The sequence below is a fragment of the Cetorhinus maximus genome, chromosome 8 (assembly GCF_964194155.1).
Source record: "Cetorhinus maximus chromosome 8, sCetMax3.hap1.1, whole genome shotgun sequence".
Taxonomy (NCBI): domain Eukaryota; kingdom Metazoa; phylum Chordata; class Chondrichthyes; order Lamniformes; family Cetorhinidae; genus Cetorhinus; species Cetorhinus maximus.
The window spans coordinates 45,292,942-45,318,833 of NC_135886.1; the positions used below are offsets into that span (position 1 = coordinate 45,292,942).

The window sequence follows — 25,892 nt, forward strand, 5'->3', positions numbered from 1 at the left end:
AGAATGCCTTTTCAAAGTCCATTTGCACCACATCAACATCATTACCCTCATCAACCCTCTCTGTTACCTTCAAAAAACTCCAGCAAGTTAGTTAAACACAATTTCCCCTTTAGATATCCATGCTGGCCTTTCCTAATCAATCCACATTTTTCCATGTGACTATCAATTCTATCCCGAATAATTTTCTCTGGAAGCTTCCCCACCACTGAAGTTAAACTGACTGGTTTGTAATTGCTGGGCTTATCCTTACAGCCTTTTTTGCACAAGCCATAATGTTTGCAATTCTCAAGTCCTCTGGCACCTCCCCTGAGCCTAGAGAAGACTAAAAGATTAAGGCTAGTGCCCCTGCAATTTCCACTCTTACTTCCTTCAATATCCTTGGATGCATCTCATTCAGTCCCAGCGCCTTGTCAACCTTAAGTACCGACAGTTTATCCAACACTTTCCCCTTATCAATTTTGAACCCTCTAGTGACAGAGTTTCCTCCTCTCTACCGTGGCCTCAGTAGCATCTGCTTTCTTGGTAAAGACAGATGCAAAGTATTCATTAACACCTCAGCCATGCCCCCTGTCACCATGTGTAAATCTCCTTTTTGGTCCCTAATTGGCCCTACTCCTCCTTTTACCACCCTCTTACTATTTATGTGCCAATAGGAGACTTTGGGATTCCCCTTTATGTTGGCTGCCAATCTTTTCTCATGATACCCCTTTGTTTCTCTTATTTGATTTTTCACCTCCCCTCTTGAACCTTCTGTTCTGCTTGGAAAGTTTTAAATTGATCTAAGATGGAATAAAGAAGGAGTAAAGGAAAATATTCTCTCCTATTCCCTGTCACAAGTTGCAGCTGGGAGATCTTATGTTTTGAACCCATGTCTCATTCAAAAAAAACATCTGTGTGAATGTGTCAGAGCCCACAATCTTTGAGAAGATTTTGCCTTTTCCCCCTCTGTGAGTGTTAAAGATTTTGTTTCAGTGAAAATACCACTTTTTTAAAGTTATATTCAATGTTTTTACAATCATTGCCATTATGTTGCCTGTCTTGGTAAGGGAGGGAGAAATTGTAAAGTACTGTGTTGCCAATAGTTCACAAAATGATGTTGGCAGAAGAACAAAAAACTGTTGTTGGAGTGGGGGTGGATGGGGCAGGGTGCCCTGGCAGGGGGGTTGGGCCCAGATTCTAGCTTTGACAATGCAGCCTATTCCTCAATGATTCATTGCTCCCATTAAAGCAATCTTAAAAAATCTGCAGTCCATAAAAAACAGCAAATGCAAAGCGCACAGGCATTCTTTGAACCCAGCCTGACTGAGGTGCATGGGATGTCATGTGATAGCCTTCATCTCCGTTTGTGACTAATTATAACAACAATAATCCATATTTTCCCAATGCCACACCCAGCAGAAAATCCAGAAGCAGTGTCAAGCTGCCAGCCGAACGGCTCCCCACCCTTCCCAGGATACACTGCCAAATCCTCAGAGGAAATTCGGCCTCAACGTCCTTTAACAACAATACAAAGATTACAAAGGTTACTTTTGCTTTACTCTCCCATGCGCCACTGCTGAGACTAGTGAGTAAATACAAGTTTCAATTATCTTTTAAACAGTGCACAAAGTTAAAATAATATGGCACAATGAAATCTGAAATATGTACTTTTCCATTCAAACCTGGGCCTGTAACGACAGGCGTAAAAATGTCTGCCCTGTGAGTTATTTGATTTGTAATGATATGAGCAATCAGGAAGGGCGTGGGTATTTTATTCATGTTATTGTACTGCAAATGCACCTGGCAATGAGCAAATAATGTACAGCTGGAGATGCACTGAGATTGTGGGTTCTGCATGGCAATAATATAAAGTAGCATGGTTTATAAACAGGTGAAATATTCTGCTAAGTTTTCTGAGCTGAATCAAAAAATGGTATAGATTATAACAATGAATTATAAAACTCCACTCAAAGGGGTTTAAAGAAAGGTGTCCCTTCATGGCTCAACTCCTGCCAGAGTCTGAGAATCAGATTAGTACAGGATCGAGTTCAGATTTGGTTCTACCCCAAGAATGAAGGAATGGCAGGTTAGGCAAGATACCCAGAGAGTGTGCAGCACCCATGGGCGGAATTTTCCGAGCCCGTTGGCGGCCGACGTGATAGATGGCGTGCGCGGAAAATATGGCGGGACCTGCTTCACGACGGCATGAATGCAGTTCGCGATTGTCCACTTAGCCCACTGTCGGCGGGCCACGTTTCCTGCCATCGGTCAGCGGGGAGCAAATTGTAATACATCGGTATATAATTAAAAGGCCATCCACCAGGTTCTTGGAACCCAGCCATATCGTCCGTCTTCCAGCCGATGTGTTTCACAACAGCACGCAGGCGACATGCACTTGACTGTTGGCCAGGGGCTGCAGCCAAACTGCTGACACATAGGCAAAAGCAACTTTTGACCTGAAGCAACCTGAGTTCAGTCACTGACCTGAGCTGGCTGGAACCGGTTTGAAGTAGTTGAGTTTCGTGAAGAACAAAGGGAATGTGATAAGACACAAGTCCTTGTTTAGAAAAGCAGTAATGAGGTGATGCTACCTAAGTCCTTGGGACAGAGCCAATGAGAAGATGCCACAGACTAAGCAAGCAAGCCTAAACCAACGGGAGACAGACAGCACAGCTTGATGAGATAAGATTCAGAATAAGAGTGGAGAATCTCGGGCGTGGAGCCAGCGAAGACTCCGGAGAACAACCATCGTGGAAGTGGAAGAACCTACGTCAGCAACGTAGAGACGACGTTGAAAGAGTGAGAGAATGGAACGCCTGGCCAGCGTCAGCTCTCCTTTTCGGGTATTAGCTTTTATATTCTGTGACCACTCAGGGACTGTCAGAGAAACCTAGTGAGTGTGTGTTTAGATTCTAGGTTGGGTATAAAACTGTATAGCCTGCTGTAAACTGCATATCTATATCTAACCAGACGTATAAGCTATATGTATATGATCTAACGACGTGAATAAAGCGAATTGAGAGTAAAGAGAGAATTGACTCTTCTCCTCTTTGTACTAAGCCAATAACCATTACCGGTGACTTTCGGCAACATGGCGGCCTTCAGTTTGGGGGAACTGAGGTGAGTGAGCAGTAGTGTTCTCCACAGCTCGCCTGTTGTTTACAGGCCTCAGCAGCACTGGGGGGCCGGGGCAAGTGCTGGCCAGCCTCAGAGGCGACCACTGTCAGTGGTGGGGTGGGGAGGGGGCTCAAGCATTGCCCTGGTGCTGCATCCCATGCACAGGCATGGCCTGTGACAGTTCAGCCACACCCACAGTGATATGATTGGGGTCGGGCTCCCAGCCTGCCCACGCATGCAAGCAATGTGGTAGCACCAGAGGGCCACCAAAACTCCATACCTTAACCCCTCCCCTTGCACCACCCCCCCCCCCCCCCCGCCCCCACCCCCAACACATCCCTGGCACAGACTTCGAATCCGCCACCACTTTATTGGACCACGGAGCAGGTGGACTGAACATGTTGTACAATCTCCTCGCCAATGCTATCACTTTGGTCTGAAGGCTGCACAGAGCACAGGGAAGAGGCCCTGGACTGAGACACTTGCCATTATCTTGTGCAGAAAGGTTTCACATCTGACTGGCACGAACACTGCTCAGCAGAACAAGGAGCCACAGGCTGGGTGACATTCTGAGAAGTTTATGACAATAGTGAACGGTATGTACAAGTGATCAACACCCATGCCCAGGCTGTGCAATTACTTTTACCTAGCTTTCCTAACCCTGTCGCTATGTCTTGGTGCTCCCCGGACATCCACAGCAGAAGTAGAGGCAGCTTGCTGACTGCGACGCCCTGCCTGTGATGACTTTGGCAGGCGTCCTCTGGTGGGCCGAGGCTTGGAGGACCCTGGCCTGCTGCTTTCGTGGTCCTGCTGTGCAGCAGTGCCACCTTCCTCGGCCTGTGAAGCTTGAGCTGCGGAGGTCTTAGGAAGAGGGGATTCGGATGAGCCGGTCACTCTGAGTCACCTGGGTGGATGGCCCCAGAGTTTGCACCTGCTAATCCTTCTCCCTATGGGTGCCCAAGGGCCAAGGTCCTCTGGCTGGCTCCCTGAGCGGGAAGGGTAGCTGGAGTGAGTCATAGAGCACAGAAAAAGGCTCTTCAGCCCATTGAGTCTGCGCCGGTCAAACAAGTACCTAACTATTCTAATCCCATTTTCCAGCACTAGGCCCATAGCCTTGTATGCCATGGTATCGCAAGTGCATATCCAAATACTTCTTAAATGTTACGAGGGTTTCTGCCTCTACCACTCTTTCAGGCAGTGAGTTCCAGATTCCCGCCACCCTCTGGGTGAAAAAATTCTTCCTCAAATTCCCTCTAAACCTTCTGCCCCTTACCTTAAATCTACGCCCCCTGGTTATTGATCCCTCCACCAAGGGGAGAAGTTCCTTCCTGTCTACCCTATCTATGCCCCTCATAATTTTATACACCTCAATCATGTCCCCCCTCAATCTCCTCTGCTCCAGGGAAAATAACCCCAGTCTATCCAATCTCTCCTCATAACTAAAACTCTCCAGCCCAGGCAACATCCTGGTAAATCTCCTCTGCATTCTGTCTAGTGCAATCACATCCTTCCTATAATGCGGATTCCAGAACTACACGCAATACTCTAGCTGTGGCCTAACAATCATTTTATACAGTTCCAGCATAACCTCCCTGCTCTTATATACTATGCCTCAGCTAATAAAGGCAAGTATCCCATATGCCTTCTTAACCATCTTATCTACCTGTCCCGCTACCTTAAGGCACCGGTGGACTTGCACACCAAGATCATTCTGATCCTCGGTACTTCGCAGGGTCCTACCATTCATCGTGTATTCCCGTGCCTCGTTTGTCCTGCCCAAGTGCATCACCTCACACTTATCCGGATTAAATTCCATTTGCCAATGATCAGCCCATCTGACCAGCCTGTCAATATCCTCCTGTAATATAAGGCTATCCTCCTCACAATTTACAACCCCACCAATTTTCGTGTCATTAGCAAACTTACTGATCAACCCTCCTACATTCAAGTCTAAATCGTTTATATATACCACAAACAGCAAGGGACCCAACACCAATTCCTGTGGAACCCCAATGGACACAGGTATCCAGTCACAAAACACCCCTCGACCATCACCCTCTGCTTCCTGCCACTCAGCCAATTCTGGATCCAATGTGAGATTGAGCTGCCCAGCACCCCTCTCCCGTACACACTGTTGGAGTCCAACTATGGCATCAGTGATGGAGTTAAGCCCACGCAGCAGTGCAGGGGCAATGTCCTGGATCAAGGTCTCCATGGCGGCCGCCATCCTGCCAGTGTTGACCTCGATACGTTGCAATGCCGGCACTAACACCTCAGCCTGAAGACAGACGGATTCCTCCATCGTGCCTTGCAATCTGAGGAGTGAAGCGGACATCCTTTCCTGATGTTCCCTAGTTTGCCTTTGCAGCTCCAGCAACTGTGACATGGCCTAGTCCAGAGGCTCGTCAATTGACTCGGACTCAGCAACGTTCTGGCCTCCAGCAGTCCTCCAAGTGCAGCGGACTTGGAAAGTTCCTGCCTCCACCTGCTGTGGATCAGAAAGTGCAATGTGCTCACCAGATTGTGATCCTGAGGCTACTCTAAAGCTTTGTCCCACCGAGGTGTGGGTCTTTGCGCTGGTGGAGGGTGTGGGTGAGCGCTGTGTCTGGACTTCAGGGAGGGTGCCTTTAGATTCCTCTTCAGAAGTTTTTTTGGAGTTTGACTGGAGGCCCTGGGTCATGGACTCTGTCGGATGTTTGGCAGATGTGCCTGCAAAATCAAGGGGAGATAATTAGTGCCTGGCAGCGGCCTGTGAAAGAGGACGCATCACTCAAAGCGTGATTGTCTGATGGATGTTGCACTGTAGGGTGGTGAGTTGTCCCATAGACGATATGAGGACAATGATGGTGTGTGTGAAAGAGTGAATGGTGATGTCCCTTGAACCGGCAGTGAGTGAGGGCCCTATGGATCTGTGATGGGTTTGTGGCCGTGTAAGTTGGGAGTGATGAAAAGAGTGACTTACCCTGGTGAAACGGAGGAGATCATTCATCCTTTTGCGGCACTGGGTGGCTGTCCTCCTCTGCAGGGCATTTGCGCTGACCACCGCTGCCACCACCTCTCAAGCCGGGTTGGTGACTTTGCTGCCCATCCTGTGGCCAGAGCGGGGGTAGAGCACATCCCGGCGGGCCTCCACGGCATCCAGCAGTCGCTCGAGGGACCCATCGTTGAAGTGGAGGTCTGCGGTCTTTTTCCCTTTGCTGGTCATGTCTCCCGGGTAGCGGTGGTGAGCTGGTGACGATGAGCGCTTTGCTGGTAGCTGCCTTTTAAAGATGGCTGCTTGCGTGATGCAACAGAGGGGTGATGGCAGGCGGGTGAGTGAGAGCCTGCTTGCCATAGAAACGGCATGTTTCACAGGAATGAATAAATAATGAGGTGGAGCAACCACTTTTGTCATGGCAAGATCTGACCAACAGCAATGAGATTAACAAAAACAAAAAATGCTGGAAAAACTCAGCAGGTCTGACAGCATCTGTGGAGAGAAAGATAGAGTTAACATTTCAAGTCCATATGACTTTTCTTCTCTCTTCTCCATCTCTTCTTCCTTGAGTTTTTCCAGCATTTTTTGTTTTAGTTTCAGATTTCCAGCATCCACAGTATTTTGCCCTATAGCAATGAGATTTTCTTTTTTGAAAGTTTGAGAGTAGAACGTTAGTCAAAATCCTGAGAGAACTGCTGCTCATTTCAAATGGTGACAGGAGATCTTTAACATTCAGCTAAATCATTAGAATAGGCATATGGGACCTTGCTCTAAAGTTTAATCTACATGACAGCACCTGACAATGCAGACGTCCCTCAGTACTGCATTGAAGAGTTTTCCCATGTTATCTAGTCCAGTCCTGGAGGTGGTCTTGATATGATATATCTTTTCACTGTGATATCAATCTACCAGTTGTTGTTTTTACTTTATATTGTTTTTATAAAGCTGTTTAAACTATGTTTTTGCAAACCTTACCATTATAGACTTCTTTACTTATCTTTATCAACAGCCTTCCTCTTCTCCTGAAAGTTTTAAATCAAGCTGAGATGTGGTTAAGCAATGTCTCAACTTTGAAGTACACATTCTTATTTTTACATCCCCTCCTGACCTCATTCCTCCCTATCTCTGTAACCTCCTTACAACTCTCTTAGATCTCTGTGCCCCTCCAATTCTGGCCCAATTTTAATTGCTGTGCTATTGGCAGAACTGCCGCCAGCTTAAGAGGCCCTAAGCTCTGGAATTTCCTCCCTAAACCTCTCCATCTCCAATACCTAACTTTCTTCCTTAAAACCTACCCCTTTGACCAAGCTTTTCATCATCTGTCCTAATATATCAGTATGTGACTCATGGCCCAAATTTCACTCTGTCCAAGTGAATGGGTTTTGAGTTAAACTCGGGCCTCAATGATGCTCTTGTGAAGTGCCTTGGCACATTTTACTCCATTAAAGGCACTATGTGATTTCCACTTGTTGTTGTTGTTGCTCCACTGGCAATAGTCAACCTCCAACTTTTCACAGAAACATCTCAGACGTGTAAATCAGATAAAAAGGGAAATAGAAACCAAAGGTGAAGGTATTAGGAGAGGTCGTGAAAATCTTGGTCAAAGAGGTTGGCTTGAAGGTGTGCCTTGAAAGAATGCAGGGAGGTGGAAAGGTGGAAAGATTTAAGGAGGGGATTCCAGATCTACAATAAGCGGTCACCCTGAGACCATATGCTGACATTTCAGTTCAAATGCAGGTTTTGAAGTCTTGTCGTATTTCGCAAGTCACTTCATACGTTTCTTAAAATCAAATTCAACTTCTCCCTGGCTGATCTTTTCATGAGTTTAGAGAGTTTGGTGTTTGCAGACTGTTTCCTGATGTGGTTTTGGGGATATTTCAAACTGGCAGTTGGCAGGCCAAGTTTGAACACTGGTGATAGCAAGCTGAAAATTTTTTTCCAGACTTGGAACTGATCCACCATAAGGGCGTCTCCTTGTTTTCAAGGCATCCAACATTGTCCCGCCCCACCCCAGTCTCAAACAGCAAGCAGATTCTGTGAAACGTTACAGAAAACAGAACTGTGTCCACAGAAGTATCATCTTTTGGTGTAACACACAGTGAGTAAAGGAGTTTTATGCTTATTCAGGTTATTTGATGATAGATATATTTCCGTACGAAGAAGCCTTTTTGACGATGGTTACCTCATTTTTTTTCCAGGTTATCCACAATGTCAAAATCAATTGAAAGTGTAATGGAAACTGTTGATTCTTCCAGGTGTGTGGGGATTGAAATCTCCAACAAAAGCATGAACTACATTTTAACGGAACCTGTGTAAGTGCACTAATGTGTGCGTGTAATTCTTTCTTTGGAGGGTGTGGATAGCTTCAAAGTAATTTGCAGTGTTTAACATAAATGCTTGTTGCACATTATTGGGATTAGACCCAGTGCTGATTTACTTTTTCTTGGCAATATCAAAGTGGGAGATTTTGTAGAAAATGAAAAATGTGTTTGGCTACATTTTGACTCAGTCGGAGCCAATTTGATTCTAGTTGCAGCACAATAAAAAAAATGATTGTTTGGTTAAAACATTGTGGGCTAAATAGTTCAACCAGGTCATGACCAGAAAATGCACATGAATCCGAATCTTAAAGAGAAAAATAAGAAGACATTTTGAAATGTAGACTAGCGCCGATTTCTGAAAAAGCTCTGGTTCTGATTTGACTGGCCTCCAACTTTCCAACCACATAAATCTGATCTTATCCAAAACCCTGCTACTCGAATCCTAACCCATGCCAATTCCCGTTTGCCCATCACCCTTGTGCTTGCTGGCTCCAGATCTGACTTTTAAGTTATTTTTATAAAACTGGTTAAGTTATGTTTGTCAAAAATTATCATAACAGATTTTTAAAAAATTATCTTTATTCCTTCTTCCACTCATGAAAATTCTAAATTATGATGGAATGTGGTTAAACAATGCCTTGATTTTAAAATTCTCAACCTTGTTGTCAAATCCCTCCATGTGCTCACCATCCCTATCTCTGTAACCTCCTCCAACCTGTCAATCCTTTGAGACTTCTGCGATCCTCCAATTCTCACTTCTTGGGCATTCGCAAATTTAATCATTCCACAATTGGCAGCCATGCCATCATTTGCCAAGCCCCTAAGCTCTGTAAATCCCTCCCCAAACTTCTCTGCCTCTCCACCTCTCTTTCCTCCTTTAGGACGCCCCTTTAAACCTACCTCTTTGACCAAGCTTTTGGTCATCAGCCCTGATGTCTCCTTATGTGGCTCTCAGTGTCAAAGGTGTTTGATAATGATCCTATGTAAATACAGATTGTTTTAATCTAAAGAATGCATAGAAGTATCATACCTTTTAAGACTATATCACGCCTACATTGTATATCTTACAGGACCTACAGTTACAGTGGCCGTGTTCAAAACCCACCACCACCCACCATCGAGACAGGGGAGAATGGAGTCTGTGTGTTCATCAAGACCCCATACACAGCCTGTGGCACTGTCGGGGTGTTGAGCTACAAATTCAGCAATACCCAAATCTCACTGTTGGTTTCCAACCCTTACGACTATAGCAAGTACAGCATTGAGTATGCTCTGTATGTCCCTGACAGGCCCATTCCGACTGACAACGCTTTGTACATTAAAATGTACAATGAGCTAACGGAATCATCTTGCTTCACTAAGACATCGCTGGGTAAAGGGAACCCATCTCTGAACATCAGAAAAGGAAATTTGGTCGTTTCAGCTACTATGTCCAACGAGAAGAAAGCTATACTCAAAATAGATATTAGAGATAATTAAAGTTCTTGTAAAGCTCTTACACTTACAGAATCAGACAGATCTCAGCATAGAGTGAGGCTATTACACTGGTGCTAGCCAGAACTATCTAACCCCATTTCCATGTCCTTCCTATCATTAAATGTTATCTTCGAGGGTTTATCAAATTCTTTATGAAATGTTGTGGACTAACTACACTTCATTCACCACTGGCCATTTTTTACTAACCTTTTGCTTGAAAAATGAATTTTATTAACCTCCTCCACTTGGGGGGAGAGCTGAAAGTTCTCCAGTGACTTATTTGACATTTCTTTTACTTTTTATAGTTAAGTTTCCATCACTAACAAAGCTTTAATCTACCATCAGTACTACTCAAATATATAGTTGTAAAGATCTTTGTGAAGCAATATTACAAACAATTCAGTGTTGGAACCTTTTGATGTTAACAGTGCCAGTATGAAAACATCACTCTAATTATACAGATTCATCAAACTGGAATGTACTGAGCTATGTTACAATAATAAACAATTGATTGACTAATTCATTTTTTTTTAACCATCTGTAGATCAGCTACAAGCATTATACTTACATATATACATTTTGGGGAAAAAGCAATCACACCTATTGTTTTGCTTTCAGTTGGAGATTTCCCAAGGTGGTGTTACATTTAGGTAATAGTCTGAGACTGCTGAGAATGTCATGTGAGTCAGCAGTTGTACTACACATGCAATGGATGGGGTGGTTTGTAAAGGCTGGGGGTGGTGGTCCCTTATAGTAATTGTAGATGGTTTATGTTATAGTGATTGGAGGTGATAATGATGATTAGGGATCACGTGTATTATAGCAATCAGAGGTGGCACGTCCTATGATAATTGGGGATCTGTGGTGGTAATTGGAGATGGTGTACCTGGGGAAAACATGTGTTAGCAATGTCTTATGATATTATTGAGATGGCATATCCTATAGTAGCTAAGGATACTGTGTGCTAAAAGCATCTAATGATGAAATGTGATAAATCCTTCAATGTGTTGGGGTGGTACATGTGAGAACAGTTTGGGAGAATGTGTCATAGTGGTTGGGGATTACGTTATTGGGGATGACATAGTGGGTGGGGATGAAGTGTTTGTTGTGGCTTGGATGATATATGTTATGACTGGGATGATCAAAGACGAAACTGAGGTTTACACCAATTTATATATATATATATAAGATATAAAAGCAAAAAACTGCGGATGCTGGAAATCCAAAACAGAAACAGAAATACCTGGAAAAACTCAGCAGGTCTGGCAGCATCGGCGGAGAAGAGCACAGTTGACGTTTTGAGTCCTCATGACCCTTCAACAGAACTAAGTAAAAATAGGAAAGGGGTGAAATATAAGCTGGTTTAAGGCGGGGGGGGGGGGGCAGTTGTTAGGACAAGCAGTCAGTAATAGGTGGAGATAACCAAAAGATGTCACAGACAAAAGAACAAAGAGGTGTTGAAGGTGGTGATATTATCTAAAGGAATGTGCTAAATAAGAGTAGAGAGCAGGACAGGCAAGGTACAGATACACCAATTTGTTGTTTGCTATCTCAAAATGGAGTGAGCCCCTTTTTACAAAGCTTCTTACAGCAGGATCTGGATTAAGCAGGTGGCAATAAGTAAGTCTTGTAGGTAGACAATAGACTTGGACACATAGAACCTCAAGATGATAGTGGTGGTAGGCAGATTGTAATTTATTCTGCATTGGTTCTTCCGGCACACTGAGGACAGACACTTGGGCTGGAATTTTGTCTGAAGGTAAGGAGTTCTGTCTGCCTGGACAGAAAGTGCAACCTGACTCTACTCAGGCAGGAATCTGAGCGGCATTTTACTGATCGCAATCCAATTGAAGCCTCCTAGAGTTGCTGACCCTATTAGAAGACCAAAATAGAGGTGGCCACTACTGAGGCTGCAGGAAGAAGGGGTGCATCCATGATGAGGCATCATCGAAAGCCAGAAGTCTATTTTTTTAACTGAGCTGGAGCCAGGCAGACAGGCTCTGGCGATGGGGATAGAGGGCGCACCTTGCAGCCATGGAACTGTAGCCATGGAGGCAACAATTGCTGGACCATGGAAAAGCCATAAAGGAGGGCACCTCCAAGAACCAGCTGGGAGGCCACTAGGGCTTACCTGGCAGTCTTCCCATGTGGCAGCGGCCCTTCCCAATGCTGGTAAAGTTTTGGTAGGTACAGAAAGTGTCCAATAGTAGGCCACTTAACTGGCTTAATTGATTGTCTTGTGGGGGGGGCTGGGCTACTGAGGTTCCCACCACTGTTAATATCATGTGGTGGCGGGAAGACATTGGGCTCACGTATCGAGCCTTCCACTGCCATTTTACAAGGCCTTCTTCCTCCCCACCCATCTCCAGGGGCAGAATATTACGCTCGGCTTGCAGGTGCGCGCCCGACACGCCCGAGCGTGGAATGACGTTGGGCATGCATTCCGACATCATCACATAGTCTCGCGATATTTCGTTCAGCGGGCGCACGCCTGAGTCGGCTGCGTGCCCGCCAATAATTAAAAGGTTTATTAAGGCCATTAAGAATCTAATTAAATTCAGGTTTAAGCTGCCCATCCAACCTTATGGTTGGCGGGCAGGGAAAAGGCCAAGCAGCCTTTACACTTTTTTAGGAAACCTCATCCACGAGCGGGATGAGGTTTCCTGAAGCAAATAAACATTAAATAAAAACTTTATTTTTGAATTAAAACATGTCCCAGCTCATGTGACAGAGTCTGCGTGAAATCGCGGTGCCGAGCCGATCGCAGGCGGCGGTCAGCTTCCCGACCGCCCCCGCCCACGCCCGCTGAGCACCCCCGCCAAGGGCAAAATCATGCCCATGGAAAGTGGTTTTGGGTGTAACTCACTTCTATTTAAAATTCCCAACCTCTTACGCTGGTCAGGCTGATTCTGCTTGTATTGCATTGACGTAACTAATGGATACAAGCAGAAACAGCACCCCATATCCCTCAGTCCAATGTTTTAGAGCCTTCCAAAGGCAGACAACAACTACCAGGGACTTCTCATGAGTGACATGGTTGGCACAACTCATCTTAAAATGGTCTTGACCACAGCACTAACACGGACCATGCCCGCTGATCAGATGTGGTCTAATACTCAGCCTTCGGGTGCAATAACTGTCACCCCAAGCCTCAACGTTTCCTCATTGGCAGCCCATCAAGGGTTGGATTTTACCAGGCCTCTGGGTTGAAATTCTGCTGATAGCACTGGCTCGGGAAAGCTCACAGATACTAGTAGGTGTAGAACAATGGGTTAATAGTTATGGTAATGAGTTAGTGATGTGTAACAGTGACATCAGCAGTCATGTGCAGGAGACTGAGAAGATGGAATAGTCTGTACAAGGGAGAGAAGTACTTACCTAGAAGCCTAGAATGGACTATAATGTGAAAAAAGGAGTTTTCTAAAGAAACATACAGGAGTTAGACCCAAGTCACTCATTTGTGGGAAACCTTCCCAATCCACAATGGGCCACAAGTTATCCAAAGGGACATCCAAATAGTATTCAAATTAGACATCAAACCATAAACCAGTAGGTACCTTTGAAAAGATTTTCATATCAAAAATATTGAATTTACTATGCAACTAGACTAATGTACACTAATGAAACTATTAAACGTTTAGTACATTGCATCAGCCCCTAGGTGAGTGGGTGGGGTAATTCAGGGTGGCCAAATCTCAGGGAAAAAATTAAGGGACACTTTGGCAGGGTGGGCCATAGGGCTGGGGAGGTGAGGGTGGGGTTCGGGCAAACCTGTGAGGGTGGCAGGGGGTAGGGAGGGTGCCGGTGAACCTTCAGAACAGGGGCGAGGGTGCAAGTTTGTGACCCGCCCGTTCTGATGCTGCCACCTGCCAGATCCACCCCTCAAAGCCATCAACCTTCCACATTCAACACGCAAAAAATGCCTGCTGAGACACCAGACATCCATGACAACACGGAAAAGCCTGACCTAGGAGGCAGGACGAACTGCTGAATTATTGGGTGGTCCCAGAAAATCCAGTATGGTTAGTCACCCTGGTCACGTTTGTCAAAGTCAGTGCAGTCAGCAGTTGAATCATGTTGGCGATAGGACCATGCGGCATCCTATTCATTGAGGGGACAATTTGAAGATCAGGCCTTGCAAATCCAGCCAAAATCTTTGCCATCCCAGCAGGTAACTCACTGGGAACTACATTATTTTGCTCATCACGGTCTCTACTTCTATTTGATGCAAATAGTTTTGTACTTTAATCCCATCCTCATCACCAAAATTTGTTAATATATTGAGAGAAATTTGTAAAGAGAGACCGACACCAAGGTGGCCAGGTCACATGTCTAATAGCATCATCAAGCACAGGGCATGCTCATAACATTAAAAAAAAGGGGACCAATTTAATGAACTAGTTACAGGCATGCAAACTATACAATTTCAAAAACAAATAAATAAATCTCCACAAATATTTGCACTTGGCAAAATAACTACTGAGCTTTTTGTTTTTAAACTATTTCTATAAATCAAGTCTAACAACTGGTTAATATCTTCTGTGTCTGATCTGCTGGGAACTTTAGCACAGTGGTTAAGGGGAGGTGGTGTTTTTGTGGGGGTCTCATAAGTATAGTTTTGTCAAAATTCCATTGCAATTATTTTAAATCAGGTTATTCATGGACTGAACACCCAAACTCCTTATTTTGTTGATAATCCAATTTATAACTGTATTAATAAAGATGGTATTACCTGGAAAAACTCAGCAGGTCTGGCAGCATCGGTGGAGAAGAAAAGAGTCGACGTTTTGAGTCCTCACGACCCTTCAACAGAACTGTTGAATCTGTTCTGTTGAAGGGTCGTGAGGACTCGAAACGTCGACTCTTTTCTTCTCCACCGATGCTGCCAGACCTGCTGAGTTTTTCCAGGTAATTCTGTTTTTGTTTTGGATTTCCAGCATCCGCAGTAGTTTTTTTGTTTTTAATAAAGATGGTTCCCATTGTTAAATATATCAAGGAATAGTTTTTGATGGAAAGACGATAAAATAAGCAATGAAGTTCTACCAATGTTGATGGCGCTTGTTCATGGAGGATTTTACATTTGCGATTATGCAAATTAATTTTATCTGCAACTTGAAGTGTAACCTAACCATTAAATGGACTCTCAGATGGAAAAACACAGCCAGAAGCCTTGGCATAATCTAAGAAGTAATCACGCCCCCAATCTTCCAATGGCAATGGCGGTGAGCGTTGAGACCTTCGCTGCTGTTACGCGTCAGAACCACGAGGAAATTACAACTTGGGTCCACGCGGGGTATTTACCTGGGAAGTTTAAACTCTCAAAAGGCAGAATTATGCTGTATGGGTCCCTCTGACAATACCTCCAACACTGACCTTAGCATCAGAGACTTGGGTCTTGTGCTCGGATCATACACAAATATTTACCCCAGAATACCTCCTCTATAAATCACAGCTATAGGAGCTGGGCTGATAGTGGGAGCTATATTGGGAAGGCCTAAAAATTTAACTAAGCCTGAACAATTAACACCCATTCGCCCCACCTGAATGTCCAGAAGCTCCAGTGTAAAAAGGAAAGTAAAAAGGTTGAAGTTCCAGGCGCCATATTTAAGCAGTGTCCAAACACACAATCACTTTCTGCAGGTCAGCTGTGTCCACCAAGAGAAGCAAACCCAGTGTACCACAATTCAGTAACAACTCCCCATTGACTCTCCTCCAAGCTGTCCGTGAATGCCACAATGTCCTATTCTAAGGGATGGCAGCAGAGGGGCAACCAACCTGACCTCACCAGCCTGAGAGGAGGTTGCCAGGGTGTCTGTGCTCGTAGCACACAAAAAAGAAGCTCCCTGCAGTGCAGGAAGACATGAATGATCTCATCTGTTCCTCCAGTGTAAATCTATCTTCTTCTCAGTCTCGACTCACACTCTTGTAAGGGCATCAGGCACTAAAGTTACAGTCCACATGGATTTCACACACTTTTAGCAGAAGGGATATCTACACTGAATGTCTCACATACATTTTAACATCACCAACATCTCATGTATCATCCAGCACACTCAACTTCGTCTGCCCTTACTGGGGAGGGCACAGCACACACAGCAGCCATGCATGCTTCCCAACCTCTCTTCCATCTTTTCCCAACACATACCATTGCATCTGTCTGCATACAGGCAAAGCCAGCCCACAAGAAGAGGGAGAGATCCCAGATCGGTGGAGGAGCTTTCAGGGTCCAGGAGCTTACTTCTTTTGAGGCAGAGGCAGCCGAGTTGGCAGGGGAGGACAGGGATCACTCCTGTGGCGAAGGCAGGATCGGCCTCTCCCAGCAACCCAGTACAAATAAACCCTCCGTTAGTCAGACACATCATGACCTTCCAGAGAGTTAAATGTAATGTTGGATTCTCCCTACTCGAGAATTAATTCTACCTTCTCTCTCTTCCAGTTACCAGCAGGAACAGGCCAAGACACACCTCCAGCCAATCCCTCAGCTCTAGCCCCTGTCCACTTTAGATGATGACGCTGAGGACCAATTAGATGCCGAGCTATCACTGTATTCAGCTGCACCCTCCACCAGCATAGAGACACACACTTTGACCTAGGTTAGACTTGGGTTCACTATCTGGAGGACACCTCATGGGCACCATTCCCCAGCAATCAGAGGCAGAGACAGCCCAGGTCTCTGGCACTCGGAGGACTGCTGGAGAACAGGCTCCTGATGAGCCCGAGGCAGATGATGAGCCTCTGCAATTGGCCATAGCACACATGCTGGAGATGCAAACTGGCAGGGGAACATCAGGTAGACTTGTCAGAGGCAGTCATCAGGCTAGAACGAAGTTCCCTCTGATGTCGTGGCTCTGGCATGTGAGCGCCTAGAGGTCTCCATGGTAGGGTGGCGGCCACCTTGGAGACCTTGGTCCACAGTCTGCCTAATTTGCACTAGGACCTGGACTACATTGCTCTAGGCATAGGTGAGATCCATCAGTTGCTAGGCGAGGTGGGGGACAGGCACCTCGACCTCCTTCCATGTGCACCTTCTCCTCAAGGAGTCAGGGAGAGGCCATCGGACACCCAAAGGGAGGAGGTGCATCTGCTGGGCACCCCGGGAGCATCCACCCAGGACACACCAAGGGTGTCCAGCTGTTCCCAATCCCCTCCGCCTGTAACCCCATCAGCTCCAGTTTCCCAGACCAAGGAGGGTGTATCTGCCCCGCAGCAGGAGACACAAAGCAGGCTGGGGCCCAATCCCTGGGCCTATCGAGGACAACCACCAAATTCATCTCTGGCAACAGGGCATAGGAGTCAGCAGGCTGCCTCCACCTCTGCTGCGGATGTCGGGGCTGCACCCAGGCATAGATGTAAAGTGTGTAAAGTTAAGAAATTTTGAATGCACACTGGCTGCACAGGTAATCATTCGCTGTATGTATAATGCACCTTTGTAAATACAATTTGATGTTGTGACCCAACGTCTCAATATGTGAACGCTTCTTGCATATGATTCTATGTAACCTAAGCACCCACTCCTTAATGGCCTGCTTTTGTGTCCCTCAGACTCATGTTAAGGTTAGCAAAGTCATGGTAGTCACTCACCCCTTGTGTCATCTAAAGGAGGTGTGGCAAGCCAGAGGCTGAAAGTGCATGTGGACAGAGAAATGGTCTTTCAAGCCTTGCAACACACGATTGAATTATGTGATCTCCTGTGTTTTAGAAGGTTCCATTTAACATTGTGGCATCAGCACTGAGCTGTGTCCCTTGTGACTGTGAAAGCACATGCCCTGGATACCTTATGTTCACTGCAGCCATGTACAATTCTCCATGGCCGCTGAAAGTGTCACATGCTGGTGAAAGAAACTGCACCATGTGTAGTCGACTCAGGATGTGCGCTGGTGAGCTGCCTTTCGCATTGCACAGGCACCACATGCAGCATTGGGTGCTGACCTTTCCAACGCTGATGCCTTTATTATCCTCGAGGGTTATAGGTCCCAGGCAGAATGATGAGCTTGCTTGAGATATCAATGATTGGAAAGGACTTCCTGATCATTTCCATGCCTTTAAGGGACAGGAGAAATGTGCACTTGTCACCTTGTGTGGACTCTACTCCTGCTGGAAACCTAATGACAATCAGTGTGTCACAGCACATCTTCCATGTTGTGCTGCTGTGATGGCATCCTCATGTACAAGCTGACCATCATCACCCTCCTCAGGTTCCTGCCCTTCCAAATCCTCCATGACTGAGGAAATCGCTGCCTCCTCCATGTCTCCCTCTGGCAAGTGATCTCCCTGTGTAGCGCCAGGTTGTGCAGTGCACAGCAGACCCCGATGATATGGGAAACCCTCTGTGGACAGTACTGCACAGTCCTGCCCAAACAGTCCAAACATCGGAAGTGCATCTTCAGGATGCCAATGGTTTGCTTTATGATGGACCTTGTTACAGAATGCGCCGCATTGTATCTCTCCTCTGCGGCATTTTGAGGATGACACATGGGTGTCACAAGCCAATTTGTATGTGGGTAACCTTTATCACCCAGCAGTCAATCCTGTAAGTGCTGCAGGCCCTTGAAAATCTGTGGCACCTGGGAGCGACTCAGGATGTAGCAGTCATAAGAACTGTAAGGGAACCTGGCACAGTCATGCATGATCTTCTGATGATCATAGACCAGCTGCATATTGAGGGAGTGGAACCCTTTCCTGTTGTTGAAGACCAGTGGTTGCTGCCAGGGAGCTCTTAAGGTGACATGTGTGCAACTTATGGCAGCCTGCACTCGTAGGAAGCTGGAGATTGCTGCAAATCCCAGAAATCTAGTGGCCTTGCTGTCTTCATTCATTGTGAACTGGATGTAATGATGTGCCTTACTGTTAAGGGCATCTGTAACTTCCCTTATACATTTACAAGTGAAGGACTGAGAGCATAGGTCCGCAGTGGATCATTGGAACGATCCACTTGGAAAACATTTGAGTGCGGCGGTCACCATTACAGCCACTGGCAAGAGATGGCCTCCCAGCCCACATGGCGTCAGGTCCTCCCTAAGAATGTGGCAGATGTGAGCCACCATATCTCTTGACAACTGAAGGTGTCTGAGGCACACTCTCTCGCTCATCTCCAAATATAAGAGGCATCTTCGGTAGACCCTGGGTTGCACCAGTCACCTCCATGGGATGGTCTGACCTCCTAAGCCTCTGGGTCTTCCTGGGGCCCCCTGGACCACGCACCTCAGACCGAGGCTCTTCTCTAAGTCCTGCCAGACAGTGACTAGCCCTTCTCCTCCTTATTCTGAACACAGCCATCAGTAAGGCAGCATTGTCCACAGCCTCCATTTTGCACTCCTTCTTCCTCTCGACAGATCGATCAAACACATGAATGCAGTTTACCATGCAATGATCAACCTCCATTCTCAGGCAGAAATCCAGTGTGAAGCCCTTGGGCTGCGCTCATTACATACGTGTCATTCCCAGTTCCACCCTTGCAGCTGAGGCACTAACTCAAGGATCATAGGTGCCTAATAATCCCCCCAGCAACTTGACAACGCAATCACAAACACGATTGGAGTGGGTTGAGCCCGGCCATGTGACTTTAACCTCATTCAAGGCACAATCAAGCTACCTCATTTGGATTTAAATAATTCCCTGCCTTGTACTTTTGGAATCTTTGGAAGCCTTGTGCCTTGAAAGCCATGACTATTCCACAATGCTATGTGCAGTATCGCATGGAGCATCTTGCATATGACACATGTCCTGCTGCTGTACTCCCTTGTGCTGTACTCCCTTAATGGTGTGATCCCTTTTCCCTTCTCACATCCCTCTGAAGATAAAATGCTCAATGACACCAACTCAAATGTAACCAAGCCCTAGTGTGTTATTGCCATGAGTTAGGGTTCCTGATTCAGTAATTTTTCAATTAAGTCTTCATTACTTCTCTCAGCTGAACCTTGATCTCAATGTTCTCATTTGGAAGAAATGAGAGTACCCCTTGAATGAGCCCAGGGGTCCAGCCACCAACCCCTCCCACAGGTGCTCTGATCCTCCCCGTTGTGAGCCTCATCGTGTGAGCACAGCACATCAATCTCTGAATGGGTATACACTAGCATCACTAGCATCACGATGGCCTCATCCTTGGCCATGGGAGCATGTGGCCTTTGTTGTGGGATAATAACTGTAACAAGGCATTTGGTGAGCAGAGTTCACATAGTGTAGCCTCCGCAAACATCCTGATGACATTCCACTGCCCACGGCAGCTTCCAAGAGGCAGAAACAAAACTACAATCCTCATTGCTCTCATGGCAATATTCTTGCATTCATGCAAGGCACCTCAAGGATGACAATCATCACTCATTGGTTACCTACTTCAATCTCATGTACATTGTGAATCTGCCCTGCCATTTCCCTGCACAGGCAATCATTCCTGCAAGACAAGCGTTCAGTCCTGTTTATCCTACTCAGTCCCCAGCGTTACATACATCCTCACAATTCAGTCATCTGTAACTCGGAGACACCTGGGTGGGTGTCCCAGGGGTATCCAGCTGCTAGTGCTCATCACTATTGGTGGTTGAGGGCTCCTGGCTGACTCCTTGAGAATGGCACCTGGAGAGAGGTTGATGTGCCCGTCCCCCTCTCACCTAGCCACTGATGGATCCCACCTACGCCGAGAGCGATGAAGTGCAGGTCCTGCTGGATATCAGGCACTCTGTCCTTTTGAAATCTCACTAGCCAATCAAAGTTAATTTCCCTCAACCAATTGGAACCTAGAAGGCTTGGTCCTTCACCTTCTACTACCATCACTGGGAGTTGTGCTGTTTGGTGCTTATAATAAACAGTTACAGTGGTAACACCCTTCACTTGGATAGCTTAGCCAATATAAGTTTTCAGTTTGGCTGAAGTCTGCTCCAAATTCAATTATTGAGTACCCTTTTTAAATATTTGGAGGTGTGCCCTCCCACTACAGTGGTTGAAGCACCAGTGTCCACTTCCATCATTAAAGGTTTTCCATTTACCTGCAGAGTAACAGTGATTGGCTCTGTCTTCCCTATGTTTACATTAAATAGGGAGTAAATAACAGAATTGGTGGTTTCTAGTTCTTCCACATTAGGTACTTCGATTAACTTAGTTTGCTTCCTGGGAGTCTGTCTCAATCTTGCTTTACATTGCTTCAGCATGTACCCTCTTATGACAAAAATAGCACTCCACCTCTTTAAAACAGCGAGTTTCAGGAGTATGATTGCTTCCACATCAGTAACAATTCATTTCCAGATTTGCTACTGTGGTGATTATGGTTTATTTAGTGTGTAATGTACCTTTAAGAATAATGCTTGTAAGGAAAGATCACATGATCTGTAGTAACCAATAGGAGAGTAGTGCAGTCTACCTCAGCAGACAATGTCGAGATAGAGTTAGAGGCACATGTGTATTTGCTGCTGAGTATATTGTAAATAAACTTAATGTTTCCACCCATGGAAGTGTCTGCAGTTCAACTCTATTACTAATAGTACAGCTCGGCCACCCTTACAAAAAGCTGGCAGCAAGGATAAAACAGGATTGAACAGAAAAAATAAAGTTAGAAATATATCGGCACTGTACCTCTCCCAGTGATTATAAATAGCAAGCTCAGTTAGAATTGAAGAAGTTACCTTCTCTCAAAATGCCGCAATTCAGGAGAATTGATCCTTTTGAACCAGCCACAGACGATTGGTCTTAATACATAGAATGCCTCGCGTTCTTTTTTCAAGTGAACGAGATTACGGGGGAAGAGAAGAGGCGAGTGATCCTCTTGAGTACTTGTGGGAGCAAAACCTACAGTCTGATTCAAAGCTTGACAGCACCGGTGCCCCAGATTCAAAACATTTTGATGAATTGTTGAACATTGTGAAGGGTCACTTTCAACCCAAACCCTCAGTCACGATGCAGATGTTCAGGTTTAATTCGCAAACCAGAGCCCCGGGTGAGACAATTGCATGCTACGTGGCAAATTTGAAGCAGCTAAGGGAACAATGTGAGTTTAGTACGACTCCGAACGACATGCTCAGAGATCGTTTAGTGTGTGGTGTGAAAGAGGACACTATTCAGAAAAGATTATTGTCCGAAGTGAATCTGGATTTCAAGAAGGTGCTAGAGATAGTGCTGGCCATGGAAAGCGCTGTAAAAGATTCAAAAGCAATACAGGGTGCGCAAAATGGCGCCATCCTCCACATCAGGTGGGAAATCTCAAGCAAAAATGATGCAAAGAGAGATGCTGTTGAGAAGCTAGTTGAAGAATAAAGAAAAGTAACTTAGCAGCAAAATTGAAGAATAATTTTAATAGAGGTGGAAACAAGCAGTCTTTTAGTGGTTAGCAATTTTTTAAAAAATTGAATGCCATAGAAATGAACATATGATGAGGTAGTGCAAGGAAATATTCAAGCAGGCTTGTAAACAAAATAAGCCTAATAAAATTTACAATGTAGAAGAGCATGGAACAGCAAATGCTGGCATTTACTCGTTATTTAATCTGAAAGTTGGAAAGAGAACCAATGTTTGCCACAGTGAAAGTAAATGGCAAACCTGTTAGAATGGAAATGGACACAGGGGCTTTCACTACAGTAATTGGGGAACATACCTTTAGACATTTGAATAATGGTGAACATCAATTAAGCTTAGAACAAACAGCTGCTAAGCTAAAAACATATACAAGCGAAAACATTCAAGTAAAAGGCATAAGCAGAGTAACTGTCCATTATGGAAGCCAATTGATAAAACTACCAGTGTTGGTATTGAGAGGTAGAGGACCAAGCCTTCTAGGGTGAAATTGACCTTGATTGGCCACTGGGATTCTAAAAGGAAGCTGGAAACATTCCTGTTTTGGAAAAATGAGTGTGTAAGGACTCAACAACCTGAAGAAATGCAAGCTGTCTTAATCCAAAACCTGGAAGGATAGCAGAAGAAACTCGACGACTGGATGACAGAGTTCGAGATGAAGTGAGCAACCTTCACAGGGAAAAAGAAAATCTGTTGAAAGACCTTCACACACTACAAGATTCCCTCAAGTCAAAGTTTGAGAAACAGAATTCAGCATTTCTCAGAACAAACTGAAGAATGAGTTGGCAGAGAAGACACAATGTTCAATTTTCCAAGAGGCAGCAAACAAATACAAAAAAGACAGAAGAGCTGAAGAATCAGCTAAATGAAACCAAAGAGGCTTTGGAAGCAGAAGTCACAGAATTTTCTAAGAAGCAGACAGATAATGAAATTTTGGGAGATTCAACCACTGAGCTCAGGCAAGTTGAGCTTACATCTGAGAGAAGCCTGGCCAATAGTGAAGTCAAAAAGAAGGCTGAGATTAAAGCCTGCACTAGAAAGAAGAAGGCACGTAAAAAGAAGGAGCAGAAATACTAATAGGGCCTTAATTCTGGTAGCATACGAATATACTTTCGTACATAGGCTTGGCAATCAAATCACAAATGCCGATGCCCTTAGTCGTTTGCCTTTACAAGAAAATGATGAGCATGTCCCAGTTCCACAGGAACTTGTTTTACTGTTAAATTTCTTAGATTCCTCACTGTTATGTGTTTGACAGATCAGAGACTGGACAAGTTGGGACGACAGATCAGAGACTGAACAAATCGGGACCCAATCCTATCTCTGGTATGAGAACAAGTGCTACATTGTTGGTCACAGGAGCCTGTATCTTATGAAATGAAACCTTACTTCAACAGAAGACACGAAATAACCAGCTAGGATGGCATCTTATTGTGGAGAACATGAGTGTTAGTTCCTCCAAAGGGAAGGGAGCCACTTTTAGTTAAACTACACAGTTCCCTGGGAATTTCCCGAATGAAGGCTATAGCACGCAACTATCTATGATGGCCAAGGGTAGACAGTGAAATAGACAGTATGGTAAAGTATTGTGCGCAATGTCAGCAACTGCAAAAGTTGCCAGTGACAGCTCCATTACACCCGTGGGAATGACCAGGTAGACCCTGGGTGCAGTTACACATTGTTCCCAGGAAAGGTCCAATTTAGTCAATGTTTCTGCTAATTGTTGACACCCATTCAAAATGGTTGGACATATGAGGTGAAGTCACCAATGTTGGGCGCTACAATTGAGAAACTACGACAGAGTTTTGCCATTCACAAACTACCAGAAGCAGTCATTTCTGATAACAGCATGGCATGTATGAGTGCTGAGTTTCCACAGTTCATCAGCCTCAATGGTATCACACATGTAAAAACTGCACCGTACCACTCTTCCTCAAACAGACTGACCGAAAGGGTGGATCAAGTGTTCAAAACAGGCATGAAATAGCTAACTGGTGATTCCTCGGCAACTAAGCTAGCACACTTTCTTTTTCATTGCAGGACTATCCCTCACACAACAACGGATGTCACACCTACAGAGTTATTGTTGAAACGCCATCTCAGAACGAGGTTGAGCTTAATAATGCTGAATTTAAAGGGGAAGGTGGAAAGAGTCAGGGAAGCCACAAAACTAGACACGAATAGCATAATCGAGAGAGGAAACTTGCTGTGAGAGAGCCAGGGAAGGACCAAAGTGGTTACCGGGTGATATAAGTGCAGTGACTGGACCTCTATCTTACCACGTAGAGGTGGAAGGTTGGATCATCCATAAACATGTGGACCATTTAAGGAGGAGAGAGACAAATCACCAAGATTTGGTTCCACCAGTGATCATGACCAGGTCTGCGTTTCTTGTTGAGAATACTCAAGCCAGGACTGACATGTTTGATGTTCCTGTAAGAGTTGAGGCTACAGAACTGCAAGTGCCCACCGAAGCATCTGATGTTCCGGCAACTCCGGAAAAGGTTCCTGACAAAGAATCTGAAGTTATGGGGCTGCGACGTTCTACACGTACCAGGAAACCACCTGAAAGACTGAGCTTGTAAATTCCTTACCCAGTGTAAATATTATGTTGTCTTGAAAAATATGTGCTTGTAAATATAATATCTGTAACCTAGTTAAAGGGGGAGGAATGTAGTAATTATGGTTTTATTTAGTGCGAAATGTACCTTTAAGAATAATGCTCGTCAGGCTCATAGAACCTAACGGCACAGAAGGAGGCCATTCTGCCCATCATGTCTGCACTGGCTCTCCAATGAGCATTATGACCTAGACCCATTGCCATGCCTTTTCCCCTGCCCTTACACATTGTTTCTATTCAAATAATCATCTAATTCCCTCTTGAATACGTTGATTGAACCTGCCTCCACCACACTTCCAGGCTGTGCATTTCAGACCCGAACCACTCATTGTGTGAAGAAGTTTCTCATGTCACACTTGCTTCTTTTGCAAGTCACGTTAAATCTGTGTCCTCTCATTCTTGATCCTTTTACGAGTAGGAACAGCTTCTCCCTATCTACTGTGTCCAGTTCCCTCATGATTTTGAACATCTCTATCAAATCGCCTCTCAGCCTTCTTCTCTCCAAGGAGAACAGTCCCAACATCTCCAATCTATCCTCATAGCTAAGGTTTCTCATCCCTGGAGCCATTCTTGTAAATCTCTTCTGCACTCTCTCCAATGTGTCCACATCTCTCCTATAATATGGTGCCCAGAACTGTACACATATTCCAGCTGAGGTCTAACAAGTGTCTTACATAAATTCAGCATAACCTCCTTGCTCTTGTACACTATGCCCCTATTAATAAAGCACAAGATATTATACGCTTTATTAACTGTTCTCTCCACTATCATGCCACCTTCAATGAACTATGCACAAATACAGCCAAGTCTTTCTGCTCCTGCACCCCCTTCAAAATTTCACCTTATTTTATATTGTCTGTCCATTTTCTTCTACCAAAATGCATCATCTCACACTTCTCCACATTGAACACCTATCTACCACCTATCTTCCCACTCCACAAACTTGTCTATGTCCTCTTGAAGTTCCACACCATCCGCCTCACAGCTCACAACACTCCCAAGCTTCGTAACATCCACAAGCTTTTAATCTTTCCCCTGCACACCAAGATCTAGATCATTAATATATATTAGTAAAAGAAAGGGTCCCAATACCAACCCATGGGGAACTTCACTACAAACCTTCCTC

The 25,892-nt window shown here is 45.1% G+C and overlaps 1 protein-coding gene across 1 annotated transcript; it reads left to right on the plus strand.

The window, feature by feature from the left end:
• Window positions 1-8,015: 8,015 nt before the first annotated feature.
• LOC144683594 (uncharacterized) lies at window positions 8,016-10,389 on the plus strand. Its single transcript, XM_078546772.1, has 3 exons — window positions 8,016-8,171; window positions 8,272-8,385; window positions 9,465-10,389. The coding sequence occupies exons 2-3, from the start codon at window positions 8,282-8,284 to the stop codon at window positions 9,871-9,873; spliced, it is 513 nt and encodes a 170-aa protein (XP_078402898.1). The 5' UTR covers window positions 8,016-8,171; window positions 8,272-8,281; the 3' UTR covers window positions 9,874-10,389.
• Window positions 10,390-25,892: the final 15,503 nt, after the last annotated feature.

What these genes read in the sequence shown, in the direction of transcription:
- LOC144683594 (XM_078546772.1), top strand. Translation starts at nt 8,282, where the DNA reads ATGTCAAAATCAATTGAAAGTGTAATGGAAACTGTTGATTCTTCCAGG. An exon ending in TACATTTTAACGGAACCTGT is followed by an intron (nt 8,386 to 9,464) that starts GTAAGTGCACTA and finishes TATATCTTACAG; the next exon opens with GACCTACAGTTACAGTGGCC.